The sequence below is a fragment of the Pseudophryne corroboree genome, chromosome 7 (genome assembly GCF_028390025.1).
Source record: "Pseudophryne corroboree isolate aPseCor3 chromosome 7, aPseCor3.hap2, whole genome shotgun sequence".
Taxonomy (NCBI): Eukaryota; Metazoa; Chordata; class Amphibia; order Anura; family Myobatrachidae; genus Pseudophryne; species Pseudophryne corroboree.
This window is the reverse complement of record NC_086450.1, coordinates 3,426,222-3,451,732: the sequence shown is the minus strand read 5'-3', so window position 1 is coordinate 3,451,732 and position 25,511 is coordinate 3,426,222. Positions and strand designations below refer to the sequence as shown.

The 25,511-nt window shown below is 48.9% G+C and overlaps 1 protein-coding gene across 1 annotated transcript in view; it reads left to right on the top strand.

The window, feature by feature from the left end:
* TMEM237 (transmembrane protein 237) overlaps positions 1-25,511 on the top strand; it is a 103,032-nt gene that overhangs the window by 30,961 nt on the left and 46,560 nt on the right. Inside the window, exons 4-5 of the mRNA XM_063932604.1 lie at positions 2,856-2,976; positions 3,426-3,586. Of these exons, the coding sequence (XP_063788674.1) occupies positions 2,856-2,976; positions 3,426-3,586 (282 nt within the window). The remainder of the gene's footprint in view (positions 1-2,855; positions 2,977-3,425; positions 3,587-25,511) is intronic.

The following is a 25,511-nucleotide window of genomic DNA, read 5'->3' as shown; positions in this document are numbered from 1 at the left end:
TGTCTAGCTGTGGTGTAAGCACCCTCCTAGATATTGTATTGTGTGTCCTGCATACAGACGGTCTGTGGTGAGATTGTGGGGCCTGTATGATTGCAGTCTGTCTAGCTGTGGTGTAAGCACCCTCCTAGATATTGTATTGTGTGTCCTGCATACAGACGGTCTGTGGTGAGATTGTGGGGCCTGTATGATTGCAGTCTGTCTAGCTGTGGTGTAAGCACCCTCCTAGATATTGTATCACGTGTCCTGCATACAGAGGGGTCTGTGGTGAGATTGTGGGGCCTGTATGATTGCAGTCTGTCTAGCTGTGGTGTAAGCACCCTCCTAGATATTGTATTGTGTGTCCTGCATACAGAGGGGTCTGTGGTGAGATTGTGGGGCCTGTATGATTGCAGTCTGTCTAGCTGTGGTGTCAGCACCCTCCTAGATATTGTATTGTGTGTCCTGCATACAGAAGGGTCTGTGGTGAGATTGTGGGGCCTGTATGATTGCAGTCTGTCTAGCTGTGGTGTCAGCACCCTCCTAGATATTGTATTGTGTGTCCTGCATACAGAGGGGTCTGTGGTGAGATTGTGGGGCCTGTATGATTGCAGTCTGTCTAGCTGTGGTGTAAGCACCCTCCTAGATATTGTATCACCTGTCCTGCATACAGAGGGGTCTGTGGTGAGATTGTGGGGCCTGTATGATTACAGTCTGTGCATGAGCTGTGGTGTAAGCACCCTCCTAGATATTGTATCACGTGTCCTGCATACAGGAGGGTCTGTGATGAGATTGTGGGGCCTGTATGATTACAGTCTGTGCATGAGCTGTGGTGTAAGCACCCTCCTAGATATTGTATCGTGTGTCCTGCATACAGAGGGGTCTGTGGTGAGATTGTGGGGCCTGTATGATTGCAGTCTGTCTAGCTGTGGTGTAAGCACCCTCCTATATATTCTATTGTGTGTCCTGCATACAGAAGGGTCTGTGGTGAGATTGTGGGGCCTGTATGATTGCAGTCTGTCTAGCTGTGGTGTAAGCTCCCTCCTAGATATTGTATCACGTGTTCTGCATACAGAGGGGTCTGTGGTGAGATTGTGGGGCCTGTATGATTGCAGTCTGTCTGTGCATGAGCCGTGGTGTAAGCACCCTCCTAGATATTGTATTGTGTATCCTGCATACAGAGGGGTCTGTGGTGAGATTGTGGGGCCTGTATGATTGCAGTCTGTCTAGCTGTGGTGTAAGCACCCTCCTAGATATTGTATCACGTGTCCTGCATACAGGAGGGTCTGTGATGAGATTGTGGGGCCTGTATGATTACAGTCTGTGCATGAGCTGTGGTGTAAGCACCCTCCTAGATATTGTATCACGTGTCCTGCATACAGGAGGGTCTGTGATGAGATTGTGGGGCCTGTATGATTACAGTCTGTGCATGAGCTGTGGTGTAAGCACCCTCCTAGATATTGTATCGTGTGTCCTGCATACAGAGGGGTCTGTGGTGAGATTTTGGGGCTTGTATGATTGCAGTCTGTCTAGCTGTGGTGTAAGCACCCTCCTATATATTCTATTGTGTGTCCTGCATACAGAAGGGTCTGTGGTGAGATTGTGGGGCCTGTATGATTGCAGTCTGTCTAGCTGTGGTGTAAGCACCCTCCTAGATATTGTATCACGTGTCCTGCATACAGGAGGGTCTGTGGTGAGATTGTGGGGCCTGTATGATTGCAGTCTGTCTAGCTGTGGTGTAAGCTCCCTCCTAGATATTGTATTGTGTATCCTGCATACAGAGGGGTCTGTGGTGAGATTGTGGGGCCTGTATGATTGCAGTCTGTCTAGCTGTGGTGTAAGCTCCCTCCTAGATATTGTATCGTGTGTCCTGCATACAGAGGGGTCTGTGGTGAGATTGTGGGGCCTGTATGATTGCAGTCTGTCTAGCTGTGGTGTAAGCACCCTCCTAGATATTGTATCGTGTGTCCTGCATACAGGAGGGTCTGTGGTGAGATTGTGGGGCCTGTATGATTGCAGTCTGTCTAGCTGTGGTGTAAGCACCCTCCTAGATATTGTATTGTGTGTCCTGCATACAGGAGGGTCTGTGGTGAGATTGTGGGGCCTGTATGATTGCAGTCTGTCTAGCTGTGGTGTAAGCACCCTCCTAGATATTGTATCACGTGTCCTGCATACAGAAGGGTCTGTGGTGGGATTGTGGGGCCTGTATGATTGCAGTCTGTCTAGCTGTGGTGTAAGCACCCTCCTAGATATTGTATTGTGTGTCCTGCATACAGAGGGGTCTGTGGTGAGATTGTGGGGCCTGTATGATTACAGTCTGTGCATGAGCTGTGGTGTAAGCACCCTCCTAGATATTGTATCACGTGTCCTGCATACAGAAGGGTCTGTGGTGGGATTGTGGGGCCTGTATGATTGCAGTCTGTCTAGCTGTGGTGTAAGCACCCTCCTAGATATTGTATTGTGTGTCCTGCATACAGAGGGGTCTGTGGTGAGATTCAGGGGCCTGTATGATTGCCGTCTGTGCATGAGCCGTGGTGTAAGCACCCTCCTAGATATTGTATCACGTGTCCTGCATACAGAGGAGTCTGTGGTGAGATTGTGGGGCCTGTATGATTGCAGTCTGTCTAGCTGTGGTGTAAGCACCCTCCTAGATATTGTATTGTGTGTCCTGCATACAGAGGGGTCTGTGGTGAGATTGTGGGGCCTGTATGATTGCAGTCTGTGCATGAGCCGTGGTATAAGCACCCTCCTGCGCCGGGTCAGTCTGCAGCATGTCTGTAACCCTTCCATATCCAGTATTGATGAACGCACAATGACTCTATGTGATCTCGCTGATTCCCTGCATGAGAAGCTCCCTGACTCTGTGTTCTCTGTTTTAGATGCTGAAACCTCCTTCACCAACCAGATCCTCGGTAGTGTATCGGTAATACAGAACGGCAGCGGCACAGACTACCAGCACCTAGAGGAGGGGAGCGCTCGCAAGCCGCGCAGGAGAGCAAAGTGAGTGGTGCAGTACCGAAGCCTGGATCTACTGCATGTACCTAATAGACACAGTATAGGTATAGGGTATACACACCCGCCAACATGGCGTAGCTACAAACCGCTACCAATGAGGAGAGGGGGTGTGTCCCTGCGCCGCTGCTATATAAATCAATAGGAATACGGAGTCACTGCACGGTACATAGCCCCTTTTGGTCGGTACAGTGGTGTAGCGGACAGTAAGGTACACTTGGAGGGTATGATGTATGTGTACCGAGTAACAAATCATTCCGGGGTTCTTTCCTAGGGTTGTACTAATTGTCTAAACGAATCATTGGAAGAAATGCGGAAAGTGTCTTGGATCTGTAATTTCCCAGTTTCCCCTTTTCTGATGCTCGGCCATTTACTAACTGACCGCCCATGTGTCTGAGCCACCCGCTGTCTTTTCATGGATTTGTCTGTCCCCGCAGGAAGCTGCGGCCCGCCGAGCAGGGATTCCCCAACGACCTAGGCCTAGAGGAAGAAGATATCCTTCCTGATGGACAGATGAAGAGCCCGGAACCGCACCCTTCTTTCATTGTGCCCTCGCTAACCAGCCAGCCTGTGGGCAAGCCTTTTGTGGAGAGGAACAGTAAGTAATGCAGAGACCATATTAGGACTGGATGACGTTGTCCTTTGCTGGATGTTTTTGGGGCAGAACTAGACACCAGATACCTTGGCAGGGAAGAATGCCCTCCTGCCAGCCAGGACTGAGGAACCAAGAGGCCAACAAAGTCCTTCTTCCTATATATGTCCCCGAGCTACGATCAGCCCTAAAGGCTGTGGTCACACCTACGCCGGTCCTTCGTGGTACTCCCCATCCGATCGGACAGTGCCGTTACTGTGGCCTAGATCAACCACCAAGACTGGAGAGAGGTCAAGTGCCAACCAAATGGGTGTGTATTGCGTGACCGCCGGCATCCCAGCAGCGAAATGCCGGCGGGGGGAGGGGCGAGCACAACAAGCCTCTTGCGGGCTCGCTGCTCTCGCCATGCTGTGGGCTCGGTGGCCACCATTCTATGGATGTCATGGACACCCATGAGTGGGAATAGTCCCTGTTGGTTGTCATGCTGACCGTCGGGATTGTGAGGAGGCGGGATGCAAGGGGAGGACCGCCGGTCACATAACTACATCCCCTACAAATAGCCTGTAACATGACAGAACCTGATTGGTTGGTACGTTATCATCTCCACTTTATCTCTCTCCAAGGGTTGATGCATCTCCCCTCAAGTGTGTCCCTGAAGCTGCTAGCACTGGGCATAGAGGTGCATTCCGGCAAATATCTGAGCCAGCATGCCATCCACCCCTGGGGTGGTCTCTCCATCCACAGGTATTTGGTCTGCTGGTACAGAGGTGGGGTCTGCCAGAAGTAGACCTCGTGCCCTACAGGATCCTCCTGCAGTACTCGTGGACTCCATGAGTGGTCGTGGGCGGTACCTTCTGGGATGGACTCACAGGAATTGATTTTACTGTGGGTAAAAAAAAAATCTGGTTTTCATCATTTTTGTAAGATGTTTTCCCAAGAGCCGGATTAAGGGCCGCATTGGGGCCATTCCTGGAAATGAGAAGGGGAGGAGCTGTGACCAGTGCTATGGGAGTGTGGCCAGTACTGTGGGAGTGTGGCCAGTGCCACGTGGGTATGTACACACAGGCCCTCCAGACATCCCACCATGTCCTGCCACAGTTTTAGCATGGCACAACTGTGGCATGGCATGCTGGGTGGTGCAGTCCACCACATCCTGAATACCCCTGCCCTATTCTATCCGCCCCACTGTCTTCCTAAATAAATAGAGAAAAATGTCCTAATAGTGTGAGAAAGCTATATACTGTATATTAATGTAGTACTTATGATATATATCTGACCAGGGAGGCTGGCTGGGCGGCTGGGGATAGTCATGACGATAGACCTGTTTTTATAAAGAAATTAATAACTTACTGTGTAGTGCAGCAGAGTGCATCCTCAGCGTGCTCTGTACATATGTATAATGTTCTATGTAGTGCAGGTGAGTGCTTCTCAGTGTGTGTAATGGTCTATGTAGTGCAGGTGAGTGTGTCTCAGTGTGTGTAATGGTCTATGTAGTGCAGGTGAGTGTGTCTCAGTGTGTGTAATGTTCTATGTAGTGCAGGTGAGTGTGTCTCAGTGTGTGTAATGTTCTATGTAGTGCAGGTGAGTGCGTCTCAGTGTGTGTAATGGTCTATGTAGTGCAGGTGAGTGTGTCTCAGTGTGTGTAATGTTCTATGTAGTGCAGGTGAGTGTGTCTCAGTGTGTGTAATGTTCTATGTAGTGCAGGTGAGTGCGTCTCAGTGTGTGTAATGTTCTATGTAGTGCAGGTGAGTGTGTCTCAGTGTGTGTAATGTTCTATGTAGTGCAGGTGAGTGTGTCTCAGTGTGTGTAATGTTCTATGTAGTGCAGGTGAGTGCGTCTCAGTGTGTGTAATGTTCTATGTAGTGCAGGTGAGTGCGTCTCAGTGTGTGTAATGTGCTATGTAGTGCAGGTGAGTGCGTCTCAGTGTGTGTAATGTTCTATGTAGTGCAGGTGAGTGCGTCTCAGTGTGTGTAATGGTCTATGTAGTGCAGGTGAGTGTGTCTCAGTGTGTGTAATGGTCTATGTAGTGCAGGTGAGTGCGTCTCAGTGTGTGTAATGTTCTATGTAGTGCAGGTGAGTGCGTCTCAGTGTGTGTAATGGTCTATGTAGTGCAGGTGAGTGTGTCTCAGTGTGTGTAATGTTCTATGTAGTGCAGGTGAGTGCGTCTCAGTGTGTGTAATGTTCTATGTAGTGCAGGTGAGTGTGTCTCAGTGTGTGTAATGTTCTATGTAGTGCAGGTGAGTGTGTCTCAGTGTGTGTAATGTTCTATGTAGTGCAGGTGAGTGTGTCTCAGTGTGTGTAATGGTCTATGTAGTGCAGGTGAGTGCTTCTCAGTGTGTGTAATGTTCTATGTAGTGCAGGTGAGTGCGTCTCAGTGTGTGTAATGTTCTATGTAGTGCAGGTGAGTGTGTCTCAGTGTGTGTAATGTTCTATGTAGTGCAGGTGAGTGCTTCTCAGTGTGTGTAATGTTCTATGTAGTGCAGGTGAGTGCGTCTCAGTGTGTGTAATGTTCTATGTAGTGCAGGTGAGTGCGTCTCAGTGTGTGTAATGTTCTATGTAGTGCAGGTGAGTGCGTCTCAGTGTGTGTAATGTTCTATGTAGTGCAGGTGAGTGTGTCTCAGTGTGTGTAATGTTCTATGTAGTGCAGGTGAGTGCGTCTCAGTGTGTGTAATGTTCTATGTAGTGCAGGTGAGTGCGTCTCAGTGTGTGTAATGTGCTATGTAGTGCAGGTGAGTGCGTCTCAGTGTGTGTAATGTTCTATGTAGTGCAGGTGAGTGCGTCTCAGTGTGTGTAATGGTCTATGTAGTGCAGGTGAGTGTGTCTCAGTGTGTGTAATGGTCTATGTAGTGCAGGTGAGTGCGTCTCAGTGTGTGTAATGTTCTATGTAGTGCAGGTGAGTGCGTCTCAGTGTGTGTAATGGTCTATGTAGTGCAGGTGAGTGCGTCTCAGTGTGTGTAATGGTCTATGTAGTGCAGGTGAGTGCGTCTCAGTGTGTGTAATGTTCTATGTAGTGCAGGTGAGTGTGTCTCAGTGTGTGTAATGTTCTATGTAGTGCAGGTGAGTGCTTCTCAGTGTGTGTAATGTTCTATGTAGTGCAGGTGAGTGCGTCTCAGTGTGTGTAATGTTCTATGTAGTGCAGGTGAGTGCGTCTCAGTGTGTGTAATGTTCTATGTAGTGCAGGTGAGTGCGTCTCAGTGTGTGTAATGTGCTATGTAGTGCAGGTGAGTGCGTCTCAGTGTGTGTAATGTGCTATGTAGTGCAGGTGAGTGCGTCTCAGTGTGTGTAATGTTCTATGTAGTGCAGGTGAGTGCGTCTCAGTGTGTGTAATGGTCTATGTAGTGCAGGTGAGTGTGTCTCAGTGTGTGTAATGGTCTATGTAGTGCAGGTGAGTGCGTCTCAGTGTGTGTAATGTTCTATGTAGTGCAGGTGAGTGCGTCTCAGTGTGTGTAATGGTCTATGTAGTGCAGGTGAGTGCGTCTCAGTGTGTGTAATGGTCTATGTAGTGCAGGTGAGTGCGTCTCAGTGTGTGTAATGGTCTATGTAGTGCAGGTGAGTGTGTCTCTGTGTAATGTTCTATGTAGTGCAGGTGAGTGCGTCAGTGTGTGTAATGGTCTATGTAGTGCAGGTGAGTGCGTCTCAGTGTGTGTAATGTTCTGTGTAGTGCAGGTGAGTGTGTCTCAGTGTGTGTAATGGTCTATGTAGTGCAGGTGAGTGTGTCTCAGTGTGTGTAATGTTCTATGTAGTGCAGGTGAGTGCGTCTCAGTGTGTGTAATGGTCTATGTAGTGCAGGTGAGTGTGTCTCAGTGTGTGTAATGTTCTATGTAGTGCAGGTGAGTGCGTCTCAGTGTGTGTAATGTTCTATGTAGTGCAGGTGAGTGTGTCCTCAGTGTGTGTAATGGTCTATGTAGTGCAGGTGAGTGCGTCTCAGTGTGTGTAATGGTCTATGTAGTGCAGGTGAGTGCGTCTCAGTGTGTGTAATGGTCTATGTAGTGCAGGTGAGTGTGTCTCTGTGTAATGTTCTATGTAGTGCAGGTGAGTGCGTCAGTGTGTGTAATGGTCTATGTAGTGCAGGTGAGTGCGTCTCAGTGTGTGTAATGTTCTGTGTAGTGCAGGTGAGTGTGTCTCAGTGTGTGTAATGGTCTATGTAGTGCAGGTGAGTGTGTCTCAGTGTGTGTAATGGTCTATGTAGTGCAGGTGAGTGCGTCTCAGTGTGTGTAATGGTCTATGTAGTGCAGGTGAGTGCGTCTCAGTGTGTGTAATGGTCTATGTAGTGCAGGTGAGTGTGTCTCTGTGTAATGTTCTATGTAGTGCAGGTGAGTGCGTCAGTGTGTGTAATGGTCTATGTAGTGCAGGTGAGTGCGTCTCAGTGTGTGTAATGTTCTGTGTAGTGCAGGTGAGTGTGTCTCAGTGTGTGTAATGGTCTATGTAGTGCAGGTGAGTGTGTCTCAGTGTGTGTAATGGTCTATGTAGTGCAGGTGAGTGCGTCTCAGTGTGTGTAATGGTCTATGTAGTGCAGGTGAGTGTGTCTCAGTGTGTGTAATGTTCTATGTAGTGCAGGTGAGTGCGTCTCAGTGTGTGTAATGTTCTATGTAGTGCAGGTGAGTGTGTCCTCAGTGTGTGTAATGTTCTATGTAGTGCAGGTGAGTGCGTCTCAGTGTGTGTAATGGTCTATGTAGTGCAGGTGAGTGCGTCTCAGTGTGTGTAATGTTCTATGTAGTGCAGGTGAGTGCGTCTCAGTGTGTGTAATGGTCTATGTAGTGCAGGTGAGTGTGTCTCAGTGTGTGTAATGGTCTATGTAGTGCAGGTGAGCGTGTCCTCAGTGTGTGTAATGGTCTGTGTAGTGCAGGTGAGTGTCTCACAGTGTGTGCAATGTTCTATGTAGTGCAGGTGAGTGCGTCTCAGTGTGTGTAATGTTCTATGTAGTGCAGGTGAGCGTGTCCTCAGTGTGTGTAATGGTCTGTGTAGTGCAGGTGAGTGTGTCTCAGTGTGTGTAATGGTCTGTGTAGTGCAGGTGAGTGTGTCTCAGTGTGTGTAATGGTCTATGTAGTGCAGGTGAGTGCGTCTCAGTGTGTGTAATGTTCTATGTAGTGCAGGTGAGCGTGTCCTCAGTGTGTGTAATGGTCTGTGTAGTGCAGGTGAGTGTGTCTCAGTGTGTGTAATGGTCTGTGTAGTGCAGGTGAGTGTGTCTCAGTGTGTGTAATGGTCTATGTAGTGCAGGTGAGTGCGTCTCAGTGTGTGTAATGTTCTATGTAGTGCAGGTGAGCGTGTCCTCAGTGTGTGTAATGGTCTGTGTAGTGCAGGTGAGTGCGTCTCAGTGTGTGTAATGTTCTATGTAGTGCAGGTGAGCGTGTCCTCAGTGTGTGTAATGGTCTGTGTAGTGCAGGTGAGTGCGTCTCAGTGTGTGTAATGGTCTGTGTAGTGCAGGTGAGTGCGTCTCAGTGTGTGTAATGTTCTGTGTAGTGCAGGTGAGTGCGTCTCAGTGTGTGTAATGGTCTATGTAGTGCAGGTGAGTGTGTCTCAGTGTGTGTAATGTTCTATGTAGTGCAGGTGAGTGCGTCTCAGTGTGTGTAATGGTCTATGTAGTGCAGGTGAGTGTGTCTCAGTGTGTGTAATGGTCTATGTAGTGCAGGTGAGTGTGTCTCAGTGTGTGTAGTATTCTATGTAGTGCAGGAGAGCGCATCCTCAGTGTGTGTAATGGTCTATGTAGTGCAGTTGAGCGCGTCCTCAGTGTGTGTTATGGTCTATGTAGTGCAGGTGAGTGCGTCTCAGTGTGTGCAACGGTCTGTGTAGTGCAGGTGAGTGCGTCTCAGTGTGTGTAATGTTCTATGTAGTGCAGGTGAGCGTGTCCTCAGTGTGTGTAATGGTCTATGTAGTGCAGGTGAGTGCGTCTCAGTGTGTGTAATGGTCTATGTAGTGCAGGTGAGTGCGTCTCAGTGTGTGTAATGGTCTATGTAGTGCAGGTGAGTGCGTCTCAGTGTGTGTAATGGTCTATGTAGTGCAGGTGAGTGTGTCTCAGTGTGTGTAATGTTCTATGTAGTGCAGGTGAGTGCGTCTCAGTGTGTGTAATGGTCTATGTAGTGCAGGTGAGTGCGTCTCAGTGTGTGTAATGTTCTATGTAGTGCAGGTGAGTGCGTCTCAGTGTGTGTAATGGTCTATGTAGTGCAGGTGAGTGTGTCTCAGTGTGTGTAATGTTCTATGTAGTGCAGGTGAGCGTGTCCTCAGTGTGTGTGTAATGGTCTGTGTAGTGCAGGTGAGTGTGTCTCAGTGTGTGTAATGTTCTATGTAGTGCAGGTGAGTGCGTCTCAGTGTGTGTAATGTTCTATGTAGTGCAGGTGAGCGTGTCCTCAGTGTGTGTAATGGTCTGTGTAGTGCAGGTGAGTGCGTCTCAGTGTCTGTAATGGTCTGTGTTGTGCAGGTGAGTGTGTCTCAGTGTGTGTAATGGTCTGTGTAGTGCAGGTGAGTGTGTCTCAGTGTGTGTAATGGTCTATGTAGTGCAGGTGAGTGTGTCTCAGTGTGTGTAATGGTCTATGTAGTTCAGTTGAGCGCATCCTCAGTGTGTGTTATGGTCTATGTAGTGCGTCCTCAGTGTGTGTAATGGTCTGTGTAGTGCAGGTGAGTGCGTCTCAGTGTCTGTAATGGTCTGTGTTGTGCAGGTGAGTGTGTCTCAGTGTGTGTAATGGTCTGTGTAGTGCAGGTGAGTGTGTCTCAGTGTGTGTAATGGTCTATGTAGTGCAGGTGAGTGCGTCTCAGTGTGTGTAATGGTCTATGTAGTGCAGGTGAGTGTGTCTCAGTGTGTGTAATGTTCTATGTAGTGCAGGAGAGCGCGTCCTCAGTGTGTGTAATGGTCTATGTAGTGCGTCCTCAGTGTGTGTTATGGTCTATGTAGTGCAGGTGAGTGCGTCCTCAGTGTGTGTAATGGTCTATGTAGTGCAGGAGAGCGCGTCCTCGGTGTGTGTAATGGTCTATGTAGTGCAGGAGAGCGCGTCCTCAGTGTATATAATGTTCTATGTAGTGCAGGTGATTGCGTCCTCAGTGTGTGTAATGGTCTATGTAGTGCAGGAGAGCGCATCCTCAGTGTGTGTTACGGTCTATGTAGTGCAGGTGAGTGCATCCTCCGTGTGTGTAATGTTCTGTGTAGTGCAGGTGAGTGCGTCTCAGTGTGTGTAATGTTCTGTGTAGTGCAGGTGAGTGCGTCTCAGTGTGTGTAATGTTCTATGTAGTGCAGGTGAGCGTGTCCTCAGTGTGTGTTATGGTCTATGTAGTGCAGGTGAGTGCGTCCTCAGTGTGTGTAATGGTCTATGTAGTGCAGGAGAGCGCGTCCTCAGTGTGTGTAATGTTCTGTGTAGTGCAGGTGAGTGCGTCTCAGTGTGTGTAATGGTCTATGTAGTGCAGGTGAGTGCGTCTCAGTGTGTGTAATGTTCTATGTAGTGCAGGCGAGTGCGTCTCAGTGTGTGTAATGTTCTATGTAGTGCATGTGAGTGCGTCTCAGTGTGTGTAATGGTCTATGTAGTGCAGGTGAGTGCGTCTCAGTGTGTGTAATGGTCTATGTAGTGCAGGTGAGTGTGTCTCAGTGTGTGTAATGTTCTATGTAGTGCAGGAGAGCGCGTCCTCAGTGTGTGTAATGGTCTATGTAGTGCGTCCTCAGTGTGTGTTATGGTCTATGTAGTGCAGGTGAGTGCGTCCTCAGTGTGTGTAATGGTCTATGTAGTGCAGGAGAGCGCGTCCTCGGTGTGTGTAATGGTCTATGTAGTGCAGGAGAGCGCGTCCTCAGTGTATATAATGTTCTATGTAGTGCAGGTGATTGCGTCCTCAGTGTGTGTAATGGTCTATGTAGTGCAGGAGAGCGCATCCTCAGTGTGTGTAATGTTCTATGTAGTGCATGTGAGTGTGTCCTCCGTGTGTGTAATGGTCTATGTAGTGCAGGTGAGCGTGTCCTCAGGGTGTGTAATGTTCTGTGTAGTGCAGGAGAATGCGTCCTCAGCGTGTTCTGTACATATGTATGTGTAGTGCAGGTAAGTGTGTCCTCAGCATGTTCTGTACATATGTATGTGTAATGGTCTGTGTAGTGCAGATGAGTGTGTCTCAGTGTGTGTAATGTTCTATGTAGTGCAGGTGAGTGTGTCCTCAGTGTGTGTAATGGTCTATGTAGTGCAGGAGAGCGCATCCTCAGTGTGTGTAATGGTCTATGTAGTGCAGGAGAGCGCATCCTCAGTGTGTGTAATGTTCTATGTAGTGCATGTGAGTGTGTCCTCCGTGTGTGTAATGGTCTATGTAGTGCAGGTGAGCGTGTCCTCAGGGTGTGTAATGTTCTATGTAGTGCAGGTGAGCGTGTCCTCAGTGTGTGTAATGGTCTGTGTAGTGCAGGTGAGTGCGTCTCAGTGTGTGTAATGGTCTGTGTAGTGCAGGTGAGTGCGTCTCAGTGTGTGTAATGTTCTATGTAGTGCAGGTGAGTGCGTCTCAGTGTGTGTAATGTTCTATGTAGTGCAGGTGAGCGTGTCCTCAGTGTGTGTAATGGTTTGTGTAGTGCAGGTGAGTGCGTCTCAGTGTCTGTAATGGTCTGTGTAGTGCAGGTGAGTGTGTCTCAGTGTGTGTAATGGTCTATGTAGTGCAGGTGAGTGTGTCTCAGTGTGTGTAATGTTCTATGTAGTGCAGGAGAGCGCATCCTCAGTGTGTGTAATGGTCTATGTAGTGCAGTTGAGCGCATCCTCAGTGTGTGTTATGGTCTATGTAGTGCAGGTGAGTGCGTCCTCAGTGTGTGTAATGTTCTGTGTAGTGCAGGTGAGTGCGTCTCAGTGTGTGTAATGTTCTATGTAGTGCAGGTGAGCGTGTCCTCAGTGTGTGTAATGGTCTGTGTAGTGCAGGTGAGCGTGTCCTCAGTGTGTGTAATGGTCTGTGTAGTGCAGGTGAGTGCGTCTCAGTGTGTGTAATGGTCTGTGTAGTGCAGGTGAGTGCGTCTCAGTGTGTGTAATGTTCTATGTAGTGCAGGTGAGTGCGTCTCAGTGTGTGTAATGTTCTATGTAGTGCAGGTGAGCGTGTCCTCAGTGTGTGTAATGGTCTATGTAGTGCAGGTGAGTGCGTCTCAGTGTGTGTAATGTTCTATGTAGTGCAGGTGAGTGCGTCTCAGTGTGTGTAATGGTCTATGTAGTGCAGGTGAGTGCGTCTCAGTGTCTGTAATGTTCTGTGTAGTGCAGGTGAGTGCGTCTCAGTGTCTGTAATGGTCTGTGTAGTGCAGGTGAGTGCGTCTCAGTGTGTGTAATGGTCTATGTAGTGCAGGAGAGCGCATCCTCAGTGTGTGTAATGTTCTATGTAGTGCAGGTGAGTGCGTCTCAGTGTGTGTAATGTTCTGTGTAGTGCAGGTGAGTGCGTCTCAGTGTGTGTAATGTTCTGTGTAGTTCAGTTGAGCGCATCCTCAGTGTGTGTTATGGTCTATGTAGTGCAGGTGAGTGCGTCTCAGTGTGTGTAATGTTCTGTGTAGTGCAGGTGAGTGCGTCTCAGTGTGTGTAATGTTCTGTGTAGTGCAGGTGAGTGCGTCTCAGTGTGTGTAATGTTCTGTGTAGTGCAGGTGAGTGCGTCTCAGTGTGTGTAATGTTCTATGTAGTGCAGGTGAGCGTGTCCTCAGTGTGTGTAATGGTCTGTGTAGTGCAGGTGAGCGTGTCCTCAGTGTGTGTAATGGTCTGTGTAGTGCAGGTGAGTGCGTCTCAGTGTCTGTAATGGTCTGTGTAGTGCAGGTGAGTGCGTCTCAGTGTGTGTAATGGTCTGTGTAGTGCAGGTGAGTGCGTCTCAGTGTGTGTAATGTTCTGTGTAGTGCAGGTGAGTGCGTCTCAGTGTGCGTAATGGTCTGTGTAGTGCAGGTGAGTGCGTCTCAGTGTGTGTAATGGTCTGTGTAGTGCATGTGAGTGCGTCTCAGTGTGTGTAATGTTCTGTGTAGTGCAGGTGAGTGCGTCTCAGTGTGTGTAATGTTCTATGTAGTGCAGGTGAGTGCGTCTCAGTGTGTGTAATGGTCTATGTAGTGCAGGAGAGCGCATCCTCAGTGTGTGTAATGGTCTATGTAGTTCAGTTGAGCGCATCCTCAGTGTGTGTTATGGTCTATGTAGTGCAGGTGAGTGCATCCTCCGTGTGTGTAATGTTCTGTGTAGTGCAGGTGAGTGCGTCTCAGTGTGTGTAATGTTCTGTGTAGTGCAGGTGAGTGCGTCTCAGTGTGTGTAATGTTCTATGTAGTGCAGGTGAGCGTGTCCTCCGTGTGTGTTATGGTCTATGTAGTGCAGGTGAGTGCGTCCTCAGTGTGTGTAATGGTCTATGTAGTGCAGGAGAGCGCGTCCTCAGTGTGTGTAATGTTCTGTGTAGTGCAGGTGAGTGCGTCTCAGTGTGTGTAATGGTCTATGTAGTGCAGGTGAGTGCGTCTCAGTGTGTGTAATGTTCTATGTAGTGCAGGCGAGTGCGTCTCAGTGTGTGTAATGTTCTATGTAGTGCATGTGAGTGCGTCTCAGTGTGTGTAATGGTCTATGTAGTGCAGGTGAGTGCGTCTCAGTGTGTGTAATGGTCTATGTAGTGCAGGTGAGTGTGTCTCAGTGTGTGTAATGTTCTATGTAGTGCAGGAGAGCGCGTCCTCAGTGTGTGTAATGGTCTATGTAGTGCGTCCTCAGTGTGTGTTATGGTCTATGTAGTGCAGGTGAGTGCGTCCTCAGTGTGTGTAATGGTCTATGTAGTGCAGGAGAGCGCGTCCTCGGTGTGTGTAATGGTCTATGTAGTGCAGGAGAGCGCGTCCTCAGTGTATATAATGTTCTATGTAGTGCAGGTGATTGCGTCCTCAGTGTGTGTAATGGTCTATGTAGTGCAGGAGAGCGCGTCCTCGGTGTGTGTAATGGTCTATGTAGTGCAGGAGAGCGCGTCCTCAGTGTATATAATGGTCTATGTAGTGCAGGAGAGCGCATCCTCAGTGTGTGTAATGTTCTATGTAGTGCATGCGAGTGTGTCCTCCGTGTGTGTAATGGTCTATGTAGTGCAGGTGAGCGTGTCCTCAGGGTGTGTAATGTTCTGTGTAGTGCAGGAGAATGCGTCCTCAGCGTGTTCTGTACATATGTATGTGTAGTGCAGGTAAGTGTGTCCTCAGCATGTTCTGTACATATGTATGTGTAATGGTCTGTGTAGTGCAGATGAGTGTGTCTCAGTGTGTGTAATGTTCTATGTAGTGCAGGTGAGTGCGTCTCAGTGCGTGTTATGGTCTATGTAGTGCAGGTGATTGCGTCCTCAGTGTGTGTAATGGTCTATGTAGTGCAGGAGAGCGCATCCTCAGTGTGTGTAATGTTCTATGTAGTGCATGTGAGTGTGTCCTCCGTGTGTGTAATGGTCTATGTAGTGCAGGTGAGCGTGTCCTCAGGGTGTGTAATGTTCTATGTAGTGCAGGTGAGCGTGTCCTCAGTGTGTGTAATGGTCTGTGTAGTGCAGGTGAGTGCGTCTCAGTGTGTGTAATGTTCTATGTAGTGCAGGTGAGTGCGTCTCAGTGTGTGTAATGTTCTATGTAGTGCAGGTGAGCGTGTCCTCAGTGTGTGTAATGGTCTGTGTAGTGCAGGTGAGTGCGTCTCAGTGTCTGTAATGGTCTGTGTAGTGCAGGTGAGTGTGTCTCAGTGTGTGTAATGTTCTATGTAGTGCAGGAGAGCGCATCCTCAGTGTGTGTAATGGTCTATGTAGTGCAGTTGAGCGCATCCTCAGTGTGTGTTATGGTCTATGTAGTGCAGGTGAGTGCGTCCTCAGTGTGTGTAATGTTCTGTGTAGTGCAGGTGAGTGCGTCTCAGTGTGTGTAATGTTCTGTGTAGTGCAGGTGAGTGCGTCTCAGTGTGTGTAATGTTCTATGTAGTGCAGGTGAGCGTGTCCTCAGTGTGTGTAATGGTCTGTGTAGTGCAGGTGAGCGTGTCCTCAGTGTGTGTAATGGTCTGTGTAGTGCAGGTGAGTGCGTCTCAGTGTGTGTAATGGTCTGTGTAGTGCAGGTGAGTGCGTCTCAGTGTGTGTAATGGTCTGTGTAGTGCAGGTGAGTGCGTCTCAGTGTGTGTAATGTTCTGTGTAGTGCAGGTGAGTGCGTCTCAGTGTGTGTAATGTTCTGTGTAGTGCAGGTGAGTGTGTCTCAGTGTGTGTAATGTTCTATGTAGTGCAGGTGAGTGCGTCTCAGTGTGTGTAATGGTCTATGTAGTGCATCCTCAGTGTGTGTTATGGTCTATGTAGTGCAGGTGAGTGCGTCCTCAGTGTGTGTAATGGTCTATGTAGTGCAGGAGAGCGCGTCCTCAGTGTGTGTAATGTTCTGTGTAGTGCAGGTGAGTGCGTCTCAGTGTGTGTAATGTTCTATGTAGTGCAGGCGAGTGCGTCTCAGTGTGTGTAATGTTCTATGTAGTGCATGTGAGTGCGTCTCAGTGTGTGTAATGGTCTATGTAGTGCAGGTGAGTGCGTCTCAGTGTGTGTAATGGTCTATGTAGTGCAGGTGAGTGTGTCTCAGTGTGTGTAATGTTCTATGTAGTGCAGGAGAGCGCGTCCTCAGTGTGTGTAATGGTCTATGTAGTGCGTCCTCAGTGTGTGTTATGGTCTATGTAGTGCAGGTGAGTGCGTCCTCAGTGTGTGTGTAATGGTCTATGTAGTGCAGGAGAGCGCGTCCTCAGTGTGTGTAATGTTCTGTGTAGTGCAGGTGAGTGCGTCTCAGTGTGTGTAATGGTCTATGTAGTGCAGGTGAGTGCGTTTCAGTGTGTGTAATCTATGTAGTGCAGGCGAGTGCGTCTCAGTGTGTGTAATGTTCTATGTAGTGCATGTGAGTGCGTCTCAGTGTGTGTAATGGTCTATGTAGTGCAGGTGAGTGCGTCTCAGTGTGTGTAATGGTCTATGTAGTGCAGGTGAGTGTGTCTCAGTGTGTGTAATGTTCTATGTAGTGCAGGAGAGCGCGTCCTCAGTGTGTGTAATGGTCTATGTAGTGCGTCCTCAGTGTGTGTTATGGTCTATGTAGTGCAGGTGAGTGCGTCCTCAGTGTGTGTAATGGTCTATGTAGTGCAGGAGTGCGCGTCCTCGGTGTGTGTAATGGTCTATGTAGTGCAGGAGAGCGCGTCCTCAGTGTGTATAATGTTCTATGTAGTGCAGGTGATTGCGTCCTCAGTGTGTGTAATGGTCTATGTAGTGCAGGAGAGCGCGTCCTCAGTGTGTATAATGTTCTATGTAGTGCATGTGAGTGTGTCCTCCGTGTGTGTAATGGTCTATGTAGTGCAGGTGAGCGTGTCCTCAGGGTGTGTAATGTTCTGTGTAGTGCAGGAGAATGCGTCCTCAGCGTGTTCTGTACATATGTATGTGCTGTGTAGTGCAGGTAAGTGTGTCCTCAGCATGTTCTGTACATATGTATGTGTAATGGTCTGTGTAGTGCAGATGAGTGTGTCTCAGTGTGTGTAATGTTCTATGTAGTGCAGGTGAGTGTGTCTCAGTGCGTGTTATGGTCTATGTAGTGCAGGTGAGTGCGTCTCAGTGTGTGTAATGGTCTATGTAGTGCAGATGAGTGTGTCTCAGTGTGTGTAATGTTCTATGTAGTGCAGGTGAGTGTGTCCTCAGTGTGTGTGTGTGTAATGGTCTATGTAGTGCAGATGAGTGTGTCTCAGTGCGTGTTATGGTCTATGTAGTGCAGATGAGTGCGTCTCAGTGTGTGTAATGGTCTATGTAGTGCAGGTGAGTGCGTCTCAGTGTGTGTAATGGTCTATGTACTGCAGGTGAGCGTGTCCTCAGTGTGTGTAATGTTCTGTGTAATGCAGGAGAATGCGTCCTCAGCGTGTTCTGTACATATGTATGTGCTGTGTAGTGCAGGGAAGTGCGTCCTTAGCGTGTTCTGTACATATGTATATGTAGTGCAGGTAAGTGCGTCCTCAGCATGTTCTGTACATATGTATGTGTAATGGTCTGTGTAGTGCATATGAGCGCGTCCTCAGTGTGTGTTATGGTCTGTGTAGTGCAGATGAGTGTGTCTCAGTGTGTGTAATGTTCTATGGAGTGCAGGTTAGTGCATCCTCAGTGTGTGTAATGTTCTGTGTAGTGCAGTAGAGTGACTCCTCAGTGTGTGTGTAGTGTTCTGTGTAGTGCAGGAGAGCGCGTCCTCAGTGTGTGTAGTGTTCTATGTAGTGCAGGTGAGTGCGTCTCAGTGTGTGTAATGGTCTATGTAGTGCAGGTGAGTGTGTCTCAGTGTGTGTAATGGTCTATGTAGTGCAGGTGAGTGTGTCTCAGTGTGTGTAGTATTCTATGTAGTGCAGAAGAGCGCACCCTCAGTGTGTGTAATGGTCTATGTAGTGCAGTTGAGCGCGTCCTCAGTGTGTGTTATGGTCTATGTAGTGCAGGTGAGTGCGTCCTCAGTGTGTGTTATGGTCTATGTAGTGCAGGAGAGAGCGTCCTCAGTGTGTGTAATGGTCTATGTAGTGCATGTGAGTGCGTCTCAGTGTGTGTTATGGTCTATGTAGTGCAGGAGAGCGCGTCCTCAGTGTGTGTTCTGGTCTATGTAGTCCAGGTGATTGCGTCCTCAGTATGTGTAATGTTCTATGTAGTGCAGGTGAGTGCGTCCTTAGTGTGTGTAATGGTCTATGTAGTGCAGGTGAGTGCGTCTTTGTGTGTGTGTAATGTTCTATGTAGTGCAGTAGAGCACGTCCTCAGTGTGTGTAATGTTCTGTGTAGTGCAGTAGAGTGACTCCTCAGTGTGTGTGTGTAGTGCAGAAGAGCGCGTCCTCAGTGTGTGTGGTGTTCTATGTAGTGCAGGTGAGTGCGTCCTCAGTGTGTGTTATGGTCTATGTAGTGCAGGAGAGCGCGTCCTCAGTGTGTGTAATGGTCTATGTCGTGCAGGTGAGTGCGTCTCAGTGTGTGTTATGGTCTATGTAGTGCAGGAGAGCGCGTCCTCCGTGTGTGTTCTGGTCTATGTAGTGCAGGTGATTGCGTCCTCAGTATGTGTAATGTTCTATGTAGTGCAGGAGAGCGCGTCCTCGGTGTGTGTTATGGTCTATGTAGTGCAGGTGAGTGCGTCCTTAGTGTGTGTAATGGTCTATGTAGTGCAGGTGAGTGCGTCCTTAGTGTGTGTAATGGTCTATGTAGTGCAGGCGAGTGCGTCTGTGTGTGTGTGTGTGTAATGTTCTATGTAGTGCAGTAGAGCACGTCCTCAGTGTGTGTAATGTTCTGTGTAGTGCAGTAGAGTGACTCCCCAGTGTGTGTAATGTTCTATGTAGTGCAGGAGAGCGCGTCCTCAGTGTGTGTAGTATTCTATGTAGTGCAGGTGAGTGCGTCCTCAGTGTGTGTTATGGTCTATGTAGTGCAGGAGAGCGCGTCCTCAGTGTGTGTAATGGTCTATGTAGTGCAGGTGAGTGCGTCTCAGTGTGTGTTATGGTCTATGTAGTGCAGGAGAGCGCGTCCTCCGTGTGTGTTCTGGTCTATGTAGTGCAGGAGAGCGCATCCTCAGTGTGTGTTATGGTCTATGTAGTGCAGGTGAGCGTGTCCTCAGTGTGTGTTATGGTCTATGTAGTGCAGGAGAGCGCGTCCTCCGTGTGTGTTCTGGTCTATGTAGTGCAGGTGATTGCGTCCTCAGTATGTGTAATGTTCTATGTAGTGCAGGAGAGCGCGTCCTCGGTGTGTGTTATGGTCTATGTAGTGCAGGAGAGCGCGTCCTCGGTGTGTGTTATGGTCTATGTAGTGCAGGTGAGTGCGTCCTTAGTGTGTGTAATGGTCTATGTAGTGCAGGTGAGTGCGTCTGTGTGTGTGTGTAATGTTCTATGTAGTGCAGGAGAGCGCATCCTCAGTGTGTGTTATGGTCTATGTAGTGCAGGTGAGCGTGTCCTCAGTGTGTGTTATGGTCTATGTAGTGCAGGTGAGTGCGTCTCAGTGTGTGTAATGTTCTATGTAGTGCAGGTGAGTGCGTCCTTAGTGTGTGTTATGTTCTGTGTAGTGCAGGAGAATGCGTCCTCAGCGTCTTCTGTACATTTGTATGTGCTGTGTAGTGCAGCTAAGTGCGTCCTCAGCGTGTTCTGTACATATGTATGTGTAGTGTAGGTAAGTGCGTCCTCAGCGTGTTCTGTACATATGTATGTGTAGTGTAGGTAAGTGCGTCCTCAGCGTGTTCTGTACATATGTATGTGTAGTGTAGGTAAGTGCGTCCTCAGCGTGTTCTGTACATATGTATGTGTAGTGTAGGTAAGTGCGTCCTCAGCGTGTTCTGTACATATGTATGTGTAGTGTAGGTAAGTGCGTCCTCAGCGTGTTCTGTACATATGTATGTGTAGTGTAGGTAAGTGCTTCCTCAGTGTGCTCTGTACATAGGTATGTGTAGTGTAGGTAAGTGCATCCTCATCGTGTTCTGTACATATGTATGTGTAATATTCTGTGTAGTGCAGGTAAGTGCGTCCTCAGCGTGTTCTGTACATAGGTATGTGTAATGTTCTGTTGGCTGCACATATAGCACAGACTGTTTCTGAATTTTCTCTTACGTCCTAGAGGATGCTGGGGACTCCGTAAGGACCATGGGGTATAGACGGGCTCCGCAGGAGATATGGGCACTATAAAGAACTTTAGAATGGGTGTGCACTGGCTCCTCCCTCTATGCCCCTCCTCCAGACCTCAGTTAGATCCTGTGCCCAGAGGAGAGTGGGTGCATTACAGGGGAGCTCTCCTGAGTTTCTCTGATAAAGAATTTTGTTAGGTTTTTTATTTTCAGGGAGCACTGCTGGCAACAGGCTCCCTGCATCGTGGGACTGAGGGGAGAGAAGCAGACCTACTTAAATGATAGGCTCTGCTTCTTAGGCTACTGGACACCATTAGCTCCAGAGGGTCGGAACATAGGTCTCATCCTCGCTGTTCGTCCCGGAGCCACGCCGCCGTCCTCACAGAGCCGGAAGATAGAAGCCGGGTGAGTATAGGAAGACAGAAGACTTCAAGGCGGCAGAAGACTTCAGATCTTCACTGAGGTACGCGCGCACACACACACACACACTAGCGGGCACAGATGGGTGCAGGGCGCAGGTGGGGCACGCTCTGCAGCAATAAAGCCTCTATATCTGGCATAGATACTGCGGAGGCAGTTTTTCTTTCAATCCCCCGCCAGTTTGAGTTATTTTGAGTGGGACCGAAGCCTGCCGCTGGAGGGGGCGGAGCTTGGTCTCTCGGCACTAACCAGCGCCATTTTCTCCACAGAGATCTGCTGAGAAGCTGGCTCCCCGGTGACACAGGGCTGAAAAGGGGGGGGGGGGGGAGGGGGAGTTGTAAGGCGCAGTGAGTGTATTACACAGTAATTTAAGATAGAAGCGCTATTATCTGGGACATTATTTTCCAGTGTCAGTTGGCGCTGGGTGTGTGCTGGCATACTCTCTCTCTCTGTCTCTCCAAAGGGCCTTATTGAGGAACTGTCTCCTTATATCTATACCCCTGTGTGTGTGGGGGGGGGGGTGTCGGTACGAGTGTGTCGGCATGTCTGATGCGGAAGGCTCAGCTAAGGAGGAGGTGGAGCAGATGATTGTGGTGTCGCCGTCGGCAACGCCGACTCATGATTGGATGGACATGTGGAATGTTTTAAATGCAAATGTGACCTTATTACATAAGAGATTGGACAAAGCAGAGTCCAGGGAAAGAGCAGGGAGTCAATTCACGGCTTCGGCTGGGTCACCGGGCCCTTCTGGGTCTCAAAAACGTCCCCTATCCCAGATAGCAGACACTGATACCGACACGGACTCTGACTCCAGTGTCGACTACAATGAAGCGAGGTTGCACCTGAGGGTGGCGAAAAGTATTCATTATATGATTATTGCAATAAAAAAGGTTTTGCATATCACAGATGACCCCTCGTCCCTGACACGAGGGTCGCCATGTATAAGGAAAAGAAACCTGAGGTAACCTTTCCCCCATCCCATGAACTTAACGAGTTATTTGAAAAGGCTTGGGAAACTCCAGATAAAAAAACTGCAGATCCCCAAAAGAATTCTTATGGCGTATCCTTTCCCTGCACGGGACAGGGTACGTTGGGAATCCTCACCCAGGGTGGACAAGGCTTTAACACGCCTGTCTAAGAAAGTGGTGCTACAGTCTCCGGACACTGCAGCCCTCAAGGCAGGAAACTACTTTAAAGTCTATATATGCGCATACAGGTGCTTTGCTCAGACTGGCAATAGCATGGGTATGTAGTGCAGTTGCAGCTTGGGCGAATACCTTGTCAGCTGACCTTGATACCCTAGATAGGGATACCATTTTATTAACCTTAGGCCACATTAAAGACGCAGTCTTATATATGAGGGATGCTGAAAGGGACGTTGGGCTGCTGGGTTCGAGAGCCAACGCCATGGCGATTTTCTGCGGGTAAATCTACCTTTTTTCCTTTTTTCCCCCACAGCAAAAAGAAAACTCCACAGTATCAGATGCAGTCCTTTCGGTCGCATAAGTCCAGAAGAGGTCGGGGCTCATCTTTCCTCGCCAGAGGTAAGGGTAGAGGGAAAAGAATGCCTGCTACGGCTAGTTCCCAGGAGCAGAAGTCCTCCCCGGCTTCTACTAAATCCACTGCATGACGCTGGGGCTCCACTGAGGGAGTCCGCACCGGTGGGGGCACGTCTTCGACTCTTCAGCCAGGTCTGGGTTCTGTCAGACGTGGATCCTTGGGCGATGGATATTGTATCCCAAGGCTACAAACTGGAAATCGAAGAGGTGCCCCCTCGCCGATTTTTCAAGTCGGCCTTGCCTGCTTCTCCCCCAGAGAGGGAAGGAGTGTTTGCTGCAATTCAAAAGCTGTATCAACAGCAAGTGATTGTCAAGGTTCCCCTAGTCCAACAGGGGAAAGGGTACTATTCAACCCTGTTCGTGGCCCCGAAGCCGGATGGTTCGGTCAGACCCATTTTAAATCTAAAATCCCTAAACCTGTACTTGAGAAAGTTCAAATTCAAGATGGAATCGCTCCGGGCTGTGATCTCCAGTCTGGAAGGGGGGGGTTTTATGGTGTCACTCGACATAAAGGATGCATACCTTCATGTCCCCATATATCCTCCTCATCAGGCGTACCTGAGATTCGCTGTACAGGATTGTCATTACCAGTTTCAGACGTTGCCGTTTGGGCTTTCCACGGCCCCGAGTATTTTCACCAAGGTGATGGCGGAGATGATGGTGCTCTTGCGCAGGCAGGGAGTCACAATTATCCCGTAGTTGGACGATCTCCTGATAAAAGCAAGATCGAGGGATCAGTTGCAGAAGAGCGTGTCGCTCTCCCTGAGAGTGCTACAACAACACGGTTGGATTCTCAATCTGCCAAAGTCACAATTGATTCCAATGACTCGACTATTATTCCTAGGCATGATTCTGAACACTGAACAAAAGAGGGTTTTTCTCCTGATGGAAAAAGCCCAGGACCTCCAGAACATGGTCAGAGACTTGCTAAAACCAAAAAGAGTGTCTGTTCATCAATGCACTGGAGTTCTGGGGAAAATGGTGGCAGCCTACGAGGCCATCCCCTTCGGCAGGTTTCATGCAAGGATGTTTCAGTGGGACCTCCTGGACAAGTGGTCCGGGTCCCATCTACTAATACATCAGAAGATAAGCCTGTCCCCCCGGGCCAGGGTGTCTCTCCTGTGGTGGCTGCAAAGTGCTCACCTTCTAGAGGGTCGCAGGTTCGGCATTCCGGACTGGGTTCTGGTGACCACGGACGCGAGCCTCCGAGGATGGGGGGCAGTCACACAAGGAAGAAATTTTCAGGGGCTATGGTCAAGCCAGGAGGCTTGTCTACACATCAACGTACTGGAATTGAGGGCCATATACAACGGCCTATGACAAGCGGAGGATCTTCTTCGCGACCTACCGGTTCTGATTCAATCAGACAATGTCACAGCCGTGGCTCATGTAAACCGCCAAGGCGGAACAAGGAGCAGAGTGTCAATGGCGGAAGCCACCAGGATTCTTCGCTCAGCGGAAAATCACGTAAGCGCTCTGTCAGCGGTCTTCATTCCAGGAGTGGACAACTGGGAAGCAGACTTTCTCAGCAGACACGATCTCCATCCAGGAGAGTGGGGACTTCATCAAGAAGTTTTTACAGAGATAACAAGTCTTTGGGGAATTCCTCACATAGACATAATGGCGTCACGCCTCAACAAGAAGCTTCGGAGGTATTGTGCCAGGTCAAGGGACCCTCAGGCAGTAGCGGTGGACGCCCTGGTGACACCTTGGGTGTTTCAGTCGGTCTATGTGTTCCCCCCTCTTCCTCTCATCTCAAAAATATTGAGAATCATAAGACAATAAAGGGTGAAAACAATACTCATTGTTCCAGATTGGCCTCGAAGGGCCTGGTATTCAGATCTTCAGGAGATACTCACAGAAGATCCATGGCCTCTTCCTCTCAGGGAGGATCTGTTACAACAGGGGCCCTGCGTGTTCCAAGACTTACCGCGGTTACGTTTGACGGCATGGCGGTTGAACGCCGAATCCTAGCTTGTAAAGGTATTCCGGAGGAAGTCATCCCTACTCTGATAAAGGCTAGGAAGGAGGTGACGGCAAAACATTATCACCGTATCTGGTGGAAGTATGTTTCTTGGTGTGAAGCCAAGAATGCTCCTACGGAAGATTTCCATCTGGGCCGTTTTCTCCACTTTCTACAGACAGGAGTGGATATGGGCCTAAAATTAGGCTCCATTAAGGTACAGATTTCGGCCCTGTCTATTTTCTTTCAGAAGGAATTGGCTTCTCTCCCAGAAGTCCAGACTTTTGTAAAGGGAGTGCTGCACATCCAGCCTCCTTTTGTGCCCCCAGTGGCACCTTGGGACCTTAACGTGGTGTTACGGTTCCTGAAGTCTCACTGGTTTTAACCTCTTCAAACGGTTGAATTTAAATTTCTCACTTGGAAGGTGGTCATGTTGTTGGCCTTGGCATCTGCAAGGCGGGTGTCCGAATTGGCGGCCTTGTCTCACAAGAGCCCCTATTTGACCTTCCAAGTGGATAGAGCGGAGTTGAGGACTCGTCCTCAATTTTTGCCTAAGGTGGTTTCTTCATTTCATATGAACCAACCTGTTGTGGTGCCTGTGGCTACGAGTGACTTGGAGGATTCCAAGTCCCTGGATGTAGTCAGGGCCTTAAAAATCTATGTAGCCAGGACGGCTCGAGTTAGGAAAACAGAGGCTCTGTTTGTCCTGTTTGCAGCCAACAAGGTTGGCGCTCCTGCTTCTAAGCAGACTATTGCTCGCTGGATCTGTAACACGATTCAGCAGGCTCATTCTACGGCAGAAAGAAGGCTGCGCTGTCAGAGGAAAGAACAATGTCATTCACTGAATGTGTAAATTTTAAAACAATTTATTAAAAAGCAATAACTCATTAAAAAAAACAACAGTATTCTGTGCAAGATAATATGCCGAATATATGCAAAGAATGGATTTTACCAATTATATGCAAAGGATGGAGTTTACCCAAGGTGTTGGTTCAGGATAGCCTTCTTCCTTCTTTGTAGTTTTCCTCTAGGGAGTGACTTCCCCGAAATATTGGCTGCTGCTTAGCCAAGCATCTCGCCTCACAGCGCCCGAATACCTTTGGGTATTTTTTACCTTATTCTTTCATTCTACGGCAGGATTGCTGTTAACAAATTCGGTAAAGGCCCATTCCACTAGGAAGGTGGCCTCTTCTTGGGCGGCTGCCCGAGGGGTCTCGGCTTTACAGCTTTGCAGAGCAGCTACTTGGTCAGGTTCAAACACTTTTGCAAAGTTCTATAAGTTTGATACCCTGGCTGAGGAGGACCTTGCGTTTGCTCAGTCAATGCTGTAGAGTCGCCCGCACTCTCCCGCCCGGTCTGGAGCTTTGGTATAAACCCCATGGTCCTTACGGAGTCCCCAGCATCCTCTAGGACGTAAGAGAAAATAAGATTTTAAACCTACGGGTAAATCTTTTTCTCCTAGTCCGTAGAGGATGCTGGGCGCCCGTCCCAGTGCGGACTAAATTC